Raw genomic sequence first — 13,984 nt, 5'->3', positions numbered from 1 at the left:
CTCAAGTTGTGTTTGAGTTAGAATTTTGGAGTTGGACTGAATTTCATTTTGTGTGTTTCGTTTCTCTTGGATTAAGTCGGATATATGCAAACTCCATTTATTTCAGATGGTAGGATCTGCCCGGTGTCTACGTGCTCTTTGCACCTTCCTCTGAAGGGATAATATTTATCCATACAGAATTTTGGATATGGTGCTAAACCACAAATCACAGTTCCGACCTACACAATAGACTAGACAACTTACCACATGCCAGTGCCGATGCAATTTTTTTTGGGCCTCATCGCAGTTCTTATGTTCCATGTTTCCATACAAAATTTAAGGCACATTTAACAAAAACTTAGATATTTTAGAAATTTCCTGCTTATGCATTAAATCATCCAGAAATCAATATATTAGCTCACGCGCTTCTACAAACACACACACACACACACACACACACACACACACACACACACACAGAGAGAGAGAGAGAGAGAGAGAAACCAATAGTTAAATCAAAGATTACAAAAAAAACAAAAGCGCGGCGGCAAAAGCACCATGAACAGATTTTACAAACGATCAAATCTCAAATTGGTCTTCAAGATGCACTTCAAGCACTCTGCCTCAGATGTTAAAAACTCGTGGGTTTTGATAGAGCAATAATGGCCTTATGTAAACATGCCACAAGCCAGTCTTTCAGAAAAGGCAACCCCGCTAGCACACCAATAATCCAGGCATGAGAGAAACCCTAGCTCCATCTATCCATGACAAGAAACTGCACAAGCAACATGCTTACTCGTTGATAAAGCCAAACCAGGTCATGCTGAAGTGTTTCACTACTGCACTAGTCTCCATACACGGACACAAGCATCCTCCCCTGCACTCACCACACTGTTTTCATTACTGAAAGTTAATCCATACACCCCTCCAAGGTGGGCTCCTTTGATTGTTATTCGGCTTGATGCAGGCTTATCCACTTCGTAAATGATCACACAGGTGTCCAGTGAGCCAGTAGCAATCAAATGGCTATCAGGAGACCACGCGAGGCAGTTTATGCGGGCGGTGTGGTACAACATGTTCTTTAGCTTCACCTGTTTACAATTTGTCAAAATCTCTTACCATGTTAAACCAATATGCCATGTTTGCATGTAGAACAGCAAAACAATTATAGCATCAGTACGATGCCATCTTAAACTTGGTGATTTTAAAAATAAAACATATGAGATAAATCAAGCCCTCCAGTTTAAAGGAAAGAAATGTCGCAAGGTTCATGAAGAATGAATTTTCACTCACTCCAGATAATAAATGTGCTTCATGCTTGCAAGAATCTAAAAATCACCTTGTGCTATCTAAGAAATAAATTATACAATGCCCTTAGTGGGTGACTTATAAGATGATGATTGTCGAGAAACAACTGATGCTACCAGGTTTGAGAAGAACGCTAGACGTTCAAATCATACTATGCACATGTCAGTTGCATGTCATACAAGAGCACCAAAAAGCAAACAACTCAAGTATGCAATGCACTAGTTGGTGTATGCGTGCAACTTCTACCATATATAAAGAGAATAGGCAACCAGCCATCAACCAGAGTACTTGGATGTTCCACCATTTCACGTGCAATCACATGAGATGGGAACCATGCATGGGAGGAAACAGATGAAGTAAGGAGAAGGAAAAAATAGTGTGGAAAATAGATAAAACAAGGGAACAACATGGCCAGAATAAAGTGGAGCAATAACTGGAACTCATATTCATGACACATGTCTAAAATTAGTGTCTCTAATGCTAACTAGTTGTCAGAATAAAGAAGATGCAAGAAGTATCATGTTTTCAGTAGTTTTGTGTTTTTATGTATTGGCTTGTGTGCACTATGGAACAGCACGATACATAACCGCTCAGGTGCCTTTTACTTGAAGAACATGTTTGCCCTCTGGAGTATGCATAGTATATGGTGCAATACAATGAGTGGCTCTAGTAATATATGGCTTTTCACACTTCCCATCGCACACATTAAGCAAGAAACAGATGAAGATGTCTATGCACCTTATTGGAATTTTCTGTATGTTTGCCTACATTGTTCCCAGTCTATGTTCTATTTTATAAATGAATTGCATCGTTTGTGTGCACACATGCATTTCCTGTATGTTGTATCACAATATTCAAGCTTTTTCTTCATTATACTTTTTTTTATTTTTTACAGAAAGGTAGTTAATACTTGTGCATTGGACTTTGTTAGATTATACAGTGCACACAAAATGTTGGCTTGTTTATGATAAGCATTAATAAAAGCAACTAAAAATGACTAAGGGTGTGATGTAGTGCAACAAGGGTTTAAAACGGTTTAAGGCTATTTCCAACAAAGATCAAATTTATTATCCTGCAAAAAATCAAACAGCAGTGCCGACAATCCAGTGAAGAAGAATAGCAGGAGAAATAAGAGAGAACAGTCGAAAGTAGGGAAGAAATAAAGTAATGAGAGAAGAAGAAGAAAAAGAAATAAAGAAGAGCATGGTTTCGAATCCCGGTAGGATGTCCCGAGATTCTAGACAGGTTACTCTCCCAAGTTTCAGGATAGAACTATCCCGCCATCGTCCCAGTGGCCCGATCTGTAAGTCCTAGGACATCCCTATCCAAGTCTTAGGACATGGTTAGACAGGCGCATCCTGCTCCATGAAAGAACCTGGATGGCCCATCCCACGAGTTTAAAATCTTGCATAAGAGAATAGGGACAAAAAGATAGAAAGATAAGCAAGGCCAAGCCTAATCTACAAAAATCATTTTATTCATTCAAAACAAAGCATGTATAATATGTTTTCATTCAACCCTAACAGGCCCTTTTATAGACTTTACATGACTTGCTTCCCAAGTAAATGAGGCCTCTTGATAGGCAGGTAAATAATCCCAAAATATTTTCTAAAAAAATATAATTCGAAATAGCACAAAACCCTATGTAGGAAGGCACCCAAAACAACCAAAAATCAAATGCTAATGATTTCATGACTTGTCCAACCCGATATATACCCACTATATGACTCTTTTATATCAATTTCACCTAAAATAGGACCCTAAAACCAACTCTAATAATTACATAAATAAAAATTTTGAAAAATATAAAAAATTAAAATATACTATTTTTTTCATTCCCCATTAGGGTGTCAACGAGCTGGACCAACACTAGTATTTTAAAGGCCTGGCTTACTAAAAAGGACAAAACACATGGAATTGGCCTAGGCCTAGAGTATAGTTGAAAAATAAATAAGGCCTAGCCAAACCTAGTGAAAAATTAAAAGAAAAAAAAAAACGAGCCAACTTCATGTCTAGTATCTATGGGTCAACATCAGGATAGGAGGTTCATGGGCTGAGGTTTCGATAGATGCTCAAATTAAGCTAGGGTTTGGTCGAACTCATTAACCCCACGAAAGTGGCCAGGAACTAAGAAAAAAAGATGTTAAAACATATCTTAATATGTCATTGTTTCTATTCTAGCTAAGTCATGTACTTTCCTGGGCTGTTGCATATCAAGTGTTGGTTCATTTATTCATCTTAAAAACCAATTAGTTGGCAGGTTCTAGAAAAGATATAACCATATTATAGGGTGCATGGAGCTACCAATCATGATGAACCTTATCACAAATGCACAAATGATCACATATGAAACCAATTAGCATTGTCAAAGGCACTCCTAGCGTTTTCCTAGGTTCTTGAGTGATGTAACTTTGAAACCCCTAAGCATCTCAACAAGCTCGGACGAGGCAATTTTACTGAGGCAACACCTAGGTGAGTGCTTGGGACAGAGCAACAGACATTAGGGCAAGCATCTCACCAATATCCAGCACTTTTCTTCCTGTCCTATTTCACTTATTCTTCTACAGCTTAGTTAGCTTTAACTTGATGTGGATTTAAGTCTATTGGAGCCTTCATAAATAAAGGGTTACTCCAAGATGTTCGGTAGTCTACTGTTTTGCGTTACGTTTTGTTTAGAAATATGAAACATGTTTTGAGAAGTGGTGTTTTGCTACCATGTTTCAACTTTGAAGTTAATTTAAGATGTCTAGTGGTTTATTTTTGTTGACCTTTTGTTTAAAAACATGCTATGGGAAGTGGTACTTTGATTTGGTGTTTTAAAAGATATGAACATGACATCTAATCCATATGGTTATGATTTAGGATGTTGAAACTGGAATAATTAATCTTATGATATTTATATCGATTCTAGAAAATTGTTTTTATTCGTAATGCAATTGTTGAGCTTTTCATAAATTAGTGCCTAATTTTTCAGGCGAGTGCCTTTTGTGTGTCTAGTGCCTCGGGCACTATGGAGGCTTTGCTGCCTTAAGGGCACCTTTTGCTTTTGCCAACCTTGGAACCAACCAATGTCCAAGAGAGATTTCATGGTATTTTAAGTGCAACACCAAATGATCATCAACAAATGGAAATCGTAATGAAGGAAACAATCACAGCTAAGTATGATAAATGCAAAATGTGAATAACAAGAACCTGCATAGGTCCCACACAAGGAGCAAACGGTGATGTTTAGAAGAGAGTATCAATACTACCTCTCGAGATACATGATCCCATACCACAGCTTCTCGGTTAGCATCTGCTGAAGCAAACATGGAAGCATCTGGAGAGTAACGTATTACAGTAATACTACCCCGGTGTTTCTCAAGAACTGCTTCTTCTTTAAGACTATCTCCATCAATGCTATAAATATGCAGTTTTCCATCTTGACCACCAACAATGGCCTCACTTCCATCAGGGGAAATTGTTGAAGCTGTTGCACTATACCCAAGTTTAATGGTTGAAACTACTTGTAAACCCCGCAGCATGATAATTTCTGAATCAGTAGAAACCAAAGCAAGTTCAGGAGTCTGAACTGCAAGGTTTAAATCCTTTGGCTGAGAGCCGACATCAACTGGTTCTGCATTCCCACATTGATCTCCATTTAGAGGAATCCTCCAAATCTGTTTTCAAGAATCAGTGGAGAAAAGGGAAAAAGATGATATTCAGTGTAGAAGGCAAGTAAATGGTCCATTAGCTGACTGCATAGCAGTGATGTTATGATTTAAGAAGAAGAAGAAGAAGAAGAAGAAGGCGTGAGAGAGAGAGAGAGAGAAACCAAAGCCACATGATATGCTGTATACATAGTGGCAACATTACTTCTCTCAATAGAAAAGGAGTGCTGGATCCATGTTTCACAACTATTTTAATAGATTCATGCCCTCTTTTGAGTAGGATAGAATGTTAAAAATGAAAAGGCATGACTGCAATAGTTTGTTAGGGCATGCTTCTGTCTCGACAATCGTAATAAATCCTGTTCTCGGGCTTTTATCAACAAAGGTAGGCATTGAGAATTGAAATTTGTCCAGGAAATTTTCAAATCAAAATTTCATAGGATGCCAATTATGAAATGTGTATATTAAGTGAAAAAAGTCTATCATCAATAATGCGAATACTCATCCCAAAATTAGCAGAGAATGTACGAGAAAGCGCACATGTTATTACTCACCTTATTGTCAAACCCTGATGTAACAAGTTCTTCTTCAACTGCAGCAAAACATTTAATTTGAGTATTATCCTTTCTTGCCAACCTACCACCATATCCAATGCCCTGTATCCATCGAATAATAACACCATCATAGCTGCTGGACAAGATTGCCTTCTCACCACTTTGAAGAGTACAAGCTAAAGCAGTGATGCTCTTCATGTGCCCAGAAAATGATATTGGTGTTTTATCTGGATCAGTTGCTGAATATATGTTTATCATACCACCAAGAGAAACAGTGACAAGATGGTCATTCTGCCACAGGCAACCAACAAGCATGTCATCCAAACCGCCTGAGCCAGGACAAGCCAATGTTGTTTTCACTTTCCCATTTCCATTCTCCATAATCTCCCATATTTTGGCAGTTTTATCAGCAGAAACTGTCAGGACCTACATGCAGTAATGTCAGGCAATTTCTCATGACAAATATTATTATGTTAACAAGGAACTGAATTAATAGATTATGTACCAGGCATGCCAAGAACAGAGAGTAAATCATAAGAATGGACATGCTCAAGAAAACTGAAAGCAGATACAAGATTAGGAGGAGAAAGAGTTTTGCCATAAACCAGCATGTGGGACCAGGAACTGTTTACCGTAAGTCAGAAACCTAAAGCTGATAGAAATACTTCATGCTGGCACTGCATAATAAGAGAATGCATAATAAAAGCATTGGAAATTACAGAGCTTGCCAATCCAATAAGCTTCCCCAAAAATGGTCAATCATTTGAGCTCAGGAAGGAATAGTTAGACTGATTGAGCATGATTGGAGCCAACAGTGGAATTAAGCATACCCTTGGTGAAGTAGAAAAACTCTATCAGGTCACCGGAGGCATCAAAACTCATAATTTAAGTTATTGTGATGTAAAAATCCATAATAACCTACTTAGTTCAAGCCATACACCTAGTCTTTAAGTTTGTCAAGTCCATCTTGGTTCTAATTATTTAGTTTGGTTTCATGTCCAGCTTGGACAGTAAGTAACACATTTGGAGAATTGAATATAGTGCCAATGATTAGAATGTATCCAGCTTCTTCATGTCATATTAACTTAGAAATGCAATGTGAAGCAAGACAATCTCAAATCAGATGCTTCTTTTCTTTTCAGAGAAATAGATCTGAGACTAATGAAGAACAAGCAATCACTTTTCAGATTTCTTCAGATTTTTACCTCCAAACAAAAATAGAAATTTCCAAAAGCTGCATTTGATTTCCAGCACAGTAGGCCCAACTATGGAGTAGTTACTCCAAGCCACAAACCAATTAAACTCGATTCATCAGGCAAAGAGGCCAATGAAAAATTACCAAAAAAAATTACAAAAAGGTTATATCTGCTCTCGAGTAATCTTTTCCTCTTGAGTTAAATTCACAGAGGATGAGCCTCAAAAATCTAATCTTGCATTAGGACAGAATCGGCATACTGGAAGTTGGATGATCAAAGAAAGTAATCGCATCATGGAATGTTCAGTATCTTTGGTAATGATTTCTTAACAAAGAAGAGAAGAAACCAGATATGTTATTATACTTCTGCATGTAATCTGGCTCGACATGAAATATGATTCTCCTTTTGTGGACTAACAGAATTCCTTGTCCTACACTCAATACTAAAACCATCCATACCTAAAGAAAATATATTAACTCAATATATGAACTTACAAAGTGATCAAAGTACAGAAAGGGTCAACAGAGTCCAATAGAGAAAGATCTTTAACGCATATAAAAGCAAATTCCTAGAAACTCCAAGACTTCATAATTGAGCCTAAAATTAAAACAAAACACTTTGACAATATTACTCATCAAAACCACAAGAATACTAAATTTTTCAATAAGTTACCCAAATACATGTTATTTTAACTCCTAGAAAGAAATGTAAGAAGAAAGGTAATAACTTTGATTTGAAATATATGCTAAACTCCTACATGAAACAGATTCCTATTTGGAGACTCCTATAGAAAACAATCTTGCATAGAGTTGAGCTCCTAGGTGGATGACTTTTGCATGAAAACGATTATAGATGAAAAACAATTTCAAATCGATCCCTGATTCAAGCAAACGAAAATAACATTCAAATTTCTACTGTTTTCTTCCTCAAATGAAGATTCTAGCAAGCAGAATTTTATATAACATAATATTAGTAAAGAAATCGGTTTCAAACTCATATTTTTTCAATCAAATCCTGGATTCAAGGGGCTTAGGAAACCATGAAAACAAAGATTTGTTACTTGACTTACTTCTGTTCTTGAACACTCTTCTTATGTTATATTCAGTTCATAAACTTGAAGAATTGAAGAAACAGCTAACAAAGAGGAGTTGCTTTTGAGGAAACTCACCTCAGCAAGAGCAGAAACTAGACACTCAATGAGCTTCCAGTTTAAATGGTACTGATCAGCTACTCGCCCAAGAAGTTTTAGTATATCACCAAGACACAAAAAAAAAACTCTTTTATAAAAATTTATAAGAAACTGATTGCAATTAAAAGCAAGACTTCCTTTTACAAACCATCTCCCATTCCTAATGCTAGACTCAGAGTCTAGCTTCAAAACTTCATAACATTTCCAACACACGTTATTTTCATACCTTTCCTAATATAGAAAAAAATAGAATAAACTATAGAAAAATCAAGGACTCGAGCAGGCCTATCCATCATTTAAGATGATGAGAGCTTAATAACCAGAATCTTCACTTAGATACAGTTGTCCCATAGTCTTAATTGCATATTTGCACAAACTCTGGCATGCTTGCAGTTAACTCATTTATCAACTTTAATTTTCTTACTTTCATATACAATGATCAACTCTGAAGTTTAACATATACTGACTACTGTATGTTCGAGATCCATGAATTTTGTGCAAATAAGCATAGAAGAACCACCAGATAAGCATGTTTTCTTACTTTATATTACTCAAAATTGCTTTCTCTGTTAAAATTTTTCGGGTGCTTGCACTTATATTTACGTCCCAATCTAATTTTGCTCTTACATCCTCTTCCAGACAAGCTATTTATGATGACCCAGGCCAGGTGCTTTATATTGGTAAGAGGCCTTGTGGCAGCCTCCATAGTTACAAGTCCTCCTTGGTTGATATCCATGGAAAAGAAACAAAAAGAGAAATCCTAGGCAGCAGTTAAAAGGTGCGACTTGTTGTAGTTCAGTAACCCCTTGCCGCCACAAGAAAATTGTTTGTTCTTCTGTTTTCCTGTTGCATGAAGATGTCTGCAGAGAACCTGAACCTGCAATCATGGTTATAAGAGGAGTCTAGAATAAAAAGAATATACTCTGTTTTTTCACACATTCATCTTAGGACTCGTTTACACTGTAGACTTCCTTTCTATCACTCTCTCTGGCTGAGTATAATGGAAAAAGCTCTTACTTGGCTGGATATGGTTGCATGGACCATATAGCTTGCATGCTACATCTTCCATTTTCAAGTTTCCTTCTAGGAAACCATCGCATAGCTGGTCACTCACAGGTTGCTTCAGAGGCATACCTACTTACAAAATCACTTTACATGGTTCTCCATTGAGCGGTTCGATATCAATAAGACCAACGATCACAAGACCAACAGTCCTGGAATAAAGATTTTCCAATAGATGGTCACAAATGGTTTTTCCTTCCTATCAATGAGCCAAAATGATGATTCTTCAATGACATGCAGGCCTTTGCCTTTGTATGACATCCGTCAGCTGAACATGCCCCATATGATGCGATATTTGATCTCCCTCAAGGCATCAATTCCTAGTAAAGTAAGCAAACCCTCCCAAGATGCCCTAAGTGCCCAAAAATAGTGCAAATTGCAATCATCATACGAGTGTTTGACATGTTATATGAGACACCTATGCCCCCTTTTTCCGCTATTCCAGGTTAAATTAATAATGGCATCCATCGTCAATAGATAATAGTGTCATACATCCCAAAAAAAAAAAAAAATCCAACAACCAAGTTTTGCAGTTAAATTGAAGTTAATGATCTAGCATCACAATTTTAAAATTTATTCATATGTTTTGTGTTTTCTTATTTTTAATTTTTAATGAAGCATATATTTTATCACCACTAACCTTTACCTGAGATAAGTGCATGTCAAATCACATTATCTGTACTTGTTTACCAGATCTTCAGACGAATCTTTCATGGAATTAACATTACTTTCAAAATTTAAACTATGAAGCCAACAAGTAAACCATGGAATAAATCATATATGCCATAAAATAGATTAAATAATATTAATGAATTAGACTTATTTTTTACCATGAAAAAATTTAAGGTTAAACTCTTTTACTTTGCTTTGTATCTTACATGCACATGCAAGCATCATAATAAGTTTGTGAAATGATTACGATGCCTAAAAATTTGCATGTTACTTACAATAAACACCACAAAAGGCACGCAAAAGAATTTACTCATAGAAGATCCACCTGAATAGTGCATGCTAAAGAAGTGATGAACATAGTTTACCAAGAGGATGGATCATCCAAGTAAACTGTTTGTATAGAAAATTTAACTTTTAGAAATAATACTTAACATAATAAAAACCAAGATTGTCAGATAATAGCTGAAAGGAACAAAAAGTTACTTTTTTACTATCAGTGCTCCAGCTAACAGCATATATGCTTCCTTTGTGACCGTCCTCCATGGACAACTCTCCAATCTTTTCTCCTGTCTTTGCATCATATATTATACCCTTCTTATCTGAGCTGACACTAATGAACTTAGTTCCATCAGGAGAAAACCGTGCACAATTAACAAAGTTTGAGTGTTCCCTACAATACAAAGAAAATAAAAATGTCACAAAATGCGCAATTCTACATTGTCAACATGACTCCACTAAGTCTTGATAAGATCTTCGGAAAAAATTTAAACCACATACAATAGTCATTGGCAAGAGGAGGAGCCTTGGTACAAAAGGTTGCACCATTGTGACTTGGGTTTCGCAAGTTTGAAATATGAAAATAACCTTTCCGCACATAGAGGTGAGGCTACATACATATGACCCTCCCTAGATCCCACAGTGGTGGGAGCCTCATGCACTGGCCACCTATTTTTCTAATAGTAGTCATAGGTAGTGCTCTTGTGGTTGCTCTCCTCACCTTGAGGATGTGTTAATGATCATCTTTTTTTTTTTTCTTTCTCAGCCTTTTAAGAAAAATTTCATCCTTTTTACATAGACACAAGGTACGCCATCTTGGTATCAGGCTCCGTACTGGTACCACCCTATCACTATATCGGTACGCCCAATACAAGGGCCGATTCGGTGTACCGAGTATCGCTACGTCCTCTCGTACCATGTAACGATACCGAACCGGTACAGTACGATACGCCCCATACCGTCCGATTCGGTACGGTATGGCATACCATGCATATCAATATGAATGTATGTCTATATAAGTGTTATATATGTATAGATATACTTATATACATATTAATATAGGGATATATGTGATAACACCATAGAAATATAGATGAATATATATGTATGTACGTGCATTTGTGTACATATGTTTCTTTGATTAAAAAAGTTAATGCAGGGGTGAACATGTGAAAAGGGTAAGGTTCACTTGGAGGACTGCACCGAGTGTTCCTTTTATACATGTTTCTTCCTTATACATATGTTTTTGTGCCTTGATTTTGTTATGGTTGTTTATTTGTTTTCTTTTATCGTTGATCCAATGCTTACTATGTTAATCTCCTACATGCATAAAAAACGCAAGTTGATGATGGTATTCGTAGTAGTAATAGACTGACTTGATAAAGAGAATTTAAGGAGAAGCAGATCATGTATTATTACATAATCATATGGTGACTCTGCATAGTATATCCACAGTAAGGTCCCTTATGTCTATGCTTCACACTCATGGAGGAGATCAGATGTTTATTCTCAATTTATGACATTGTGATAATATACACTTTAGTATTCACAATTTCAGATAATACACAAAAGCATGCACAGATACATACAGACAGACAGACATACATACATTATGACAAGATTTAGCAAGTTGCATTTCAAAGGACAAAAATAAAGCATCTGATGATCATTATAAAAATTTGTAACAGACCGTTGGGAGAGCTTGAATTTAAATGGTGGCCCTTCATAGAAATTAACCAAGAAATCTTCTCCACACGTGACAATGCGGAATGGTCTGGTTGGCTTAAATGCACAACTCAATACCCTCCTCGAGTGTCCATCAAATTCCCCAACATTGGTGCCTGAATCCCACCTAGACAACATAGAAGTTCCCAAGCTTACGCAATCAGCTTGTACTCAATATGTATACACAGCATAACTAGAAATAACATATGAAATATGGAAGATTAGCAAAGATTTACTTTAAACACTTTCAAAGTGTTAGAAGTTACTCATCAAATATTAGAGAAATATTTCAAAATTTAATGTGATAGTACCCCAAGATCTACATTTATAATGCCTAAAGTTCCATTCAACCACCCGATTAATCCGCTGATGTATGGTGCTCACAGATTTGAAGATGCAATCAAGATTCGGGAGAATAAAAAGTTCCAAGTTATGTGAAGAAAATAATTTTTATATTCCAATTTAGAGAAGAAGAAATCAGGAATAGTCATCTGAAGGATAACAAAATTTAGATTAATAAGTTTTTCCATATGAGCATGAGCGCGAAAACTCTGAATTGAAACTATCCAACTAGAACTATCACTTTCTTTTTAACCTACCATAGTTCTGTTCCAAGAATCTTATGGATATCAGGACCAACAATAATAAAAATAATAAAAAATTAGAGCCAACTATCAAGAATCGAATCAAGGTAGAGATTCAATCAGAAATCATGAATCAAGGAAGCCATCACAAGTGAGAAGGGATTTCACATTAAGCGCGGACCAAGGACTTGCCCTCCAGTTATAACTAGCTTCTCAAATCCATCATAATTTCGTTCCAACCAATCAGATAGAGAAAGGGATCGCGGTCGAAAGAAACCCTAGACCTAACAATCAAGAAAATGGCCAGTATGTCGAAATCGAATGAGAAAGAAATAAATCAAGAAACTCCCAAGTCGTAGAAACCCACTCGGAAAGCATAAATCAAGAAAGTGATCGTTTGTCAAATGGGAGAGAAAGGGCGAGCTCACATAAAAGCGCGGACGAAGGACTTGCCCTTTCCGTCGCCGGAGGCGACGATCCGGAGGCCGTCAGGGGACCACTGGAGGTCGTCGATGCGGCCGGAGAGGACGCGGAACTCGTTCTTGAGGACGCGGTCGCCGTGGCGGCCCCAGATCCGGACGGTGCCGGAGAGGTCGGCGGAGGCGATCCACTCGCCATTGGGGGAGAAGCGGGCGACGGTGGCCTGGTAGGCGTGCTCGCCGTAGATGGACGCCTCCAGGGGGGCATCGAGGCGGCGGATGATCACCGACCGGCCGTTGGTGTAGACGATGGAGTTGGTCTTGGGGTCGCCGGAGATCAGGATCCCGCGGCCGCGCTCCGTCGAGGGCGCGCACGCGTACGTCTCCGAGAGCTCCGCCATTCGGTGGCCGACGAGAGATGGCAGAAGAAGCGTGGAGTGAGGACGCTGTGGTTAATGATGCTTGCTGCTCCTCTCTACTTATATACGGTGGGGATGCTCTCCGGTTATGGAGCCCGTCGCGTGCGGTGAGACCCACCTTATTTATGTACATGTCCAGCGACTCCTGTCCCATCGCCTCTCTCTCCCTTCAACCATGAACCTGGTAGGTTTCTCCATGCTGCTATAAATAAAAATAAATAAATAAATAAATAAAAACTAATCACTTGATAACACTTGCACTAGAGATTGGTTGGAGGAAAAGCATATGATAGCCGGCCAAAACCCTGCATGACATTTCGAGAAAAACAGAACATCTTATATGATAAATGGCTATGACCCTGCCCTACTGGTGAAATATTTCAAGAAAATCGAAAGATATGCACAAAAAATTTATGTTCGTATTATTCTTTGACAAGAATTAATAATCTGAATTTAATATAGATTATGTAAACTCAACATCTAAATTGTTGTATTTCTCATATACTTAAAAAAAATAGTTAGAAACTAAAATTTATATATTTTAGTGGTCTCTAATTTAATTAAATATGTGCCAAAATAGATAAGATTAATAATATAATACTATATTTTGATAGATCTAACAAACAAAATTTAATAAATTTAAATTAACTATTATTTAAGATGTATAGATTATGATCCATGAAATAAATTTCCAAAGAATGCATTCTATTACCCATTTTACCATACTAGGATAGTTGTTACCCTCCAAACTATACAAATTTTGGTTTGTGGATACTTTTGTGGTGTAAATCATATTCAAGATTTGGATCTTCAATTTCAATGACTTCTCATCAATTTTTAAAGTTATTAGCTTCCTTTACAGGAAATTAATATAAAATATATTGTCCATAAAATTGTTAGAATGAAAATGAAGTCTTTGCATGTACAAAAGGCAACAATGTCATCTCCCTC

The 13,984-nt window shown here is 37.1% G+C and overlaps 1 protein-coding gene across 1 annotated transcript; it reads right to left on the bottom strand.

Moving 5' to 3' along the window:
• Positions 1–344: 344 nt before the first annotated feature.
• LOC103718996 (actin-interacting protein 1-2-like) lies at positions 345–13,347 on the bottom strand. Its single transcript, XM_008808037.6, has 6 exons — positions 12,624–13,347; positions 11,577–11,738; positions 10,094–10,280; positions 5,492–5,917; positions 4,539–4,946; positions 345–1,070 (listed from the first exon to the last, which is right to left on the bottom strand). The coding sequence occupies exons 1-6, from the start codon at positions 13,013–13,015 to the stop codon at positions 816–818; spliced, it is 1,830 nt and encodes a 609-aa protein (XP_008806259.4). The 5' UTR covers positions 13,016–13,347; the 3' UTR covers positions 345–815.
• Positions 13,348–13,984: the final 637 nt, after the last annotated feature.

Source organism: Phoenix dactylifera, chromosome 12, assembly GCF_051530095.1.
Source record: "Phoenix dactylifera cultivar Ajwa chromosome 12, Ajwa_hap1_PhDact_Kaust_v1.1, whole genome shotgun sequence".
NCBI lineage: Eukaryota > Viridiplantae > Streptophyta > Magnoliopsida > Arecales > Arecaceae > Phoenix > Phoenix dactylifera.
This window is presented reverse-complemented; position numbering and strand designations above follow the sequence as displayed.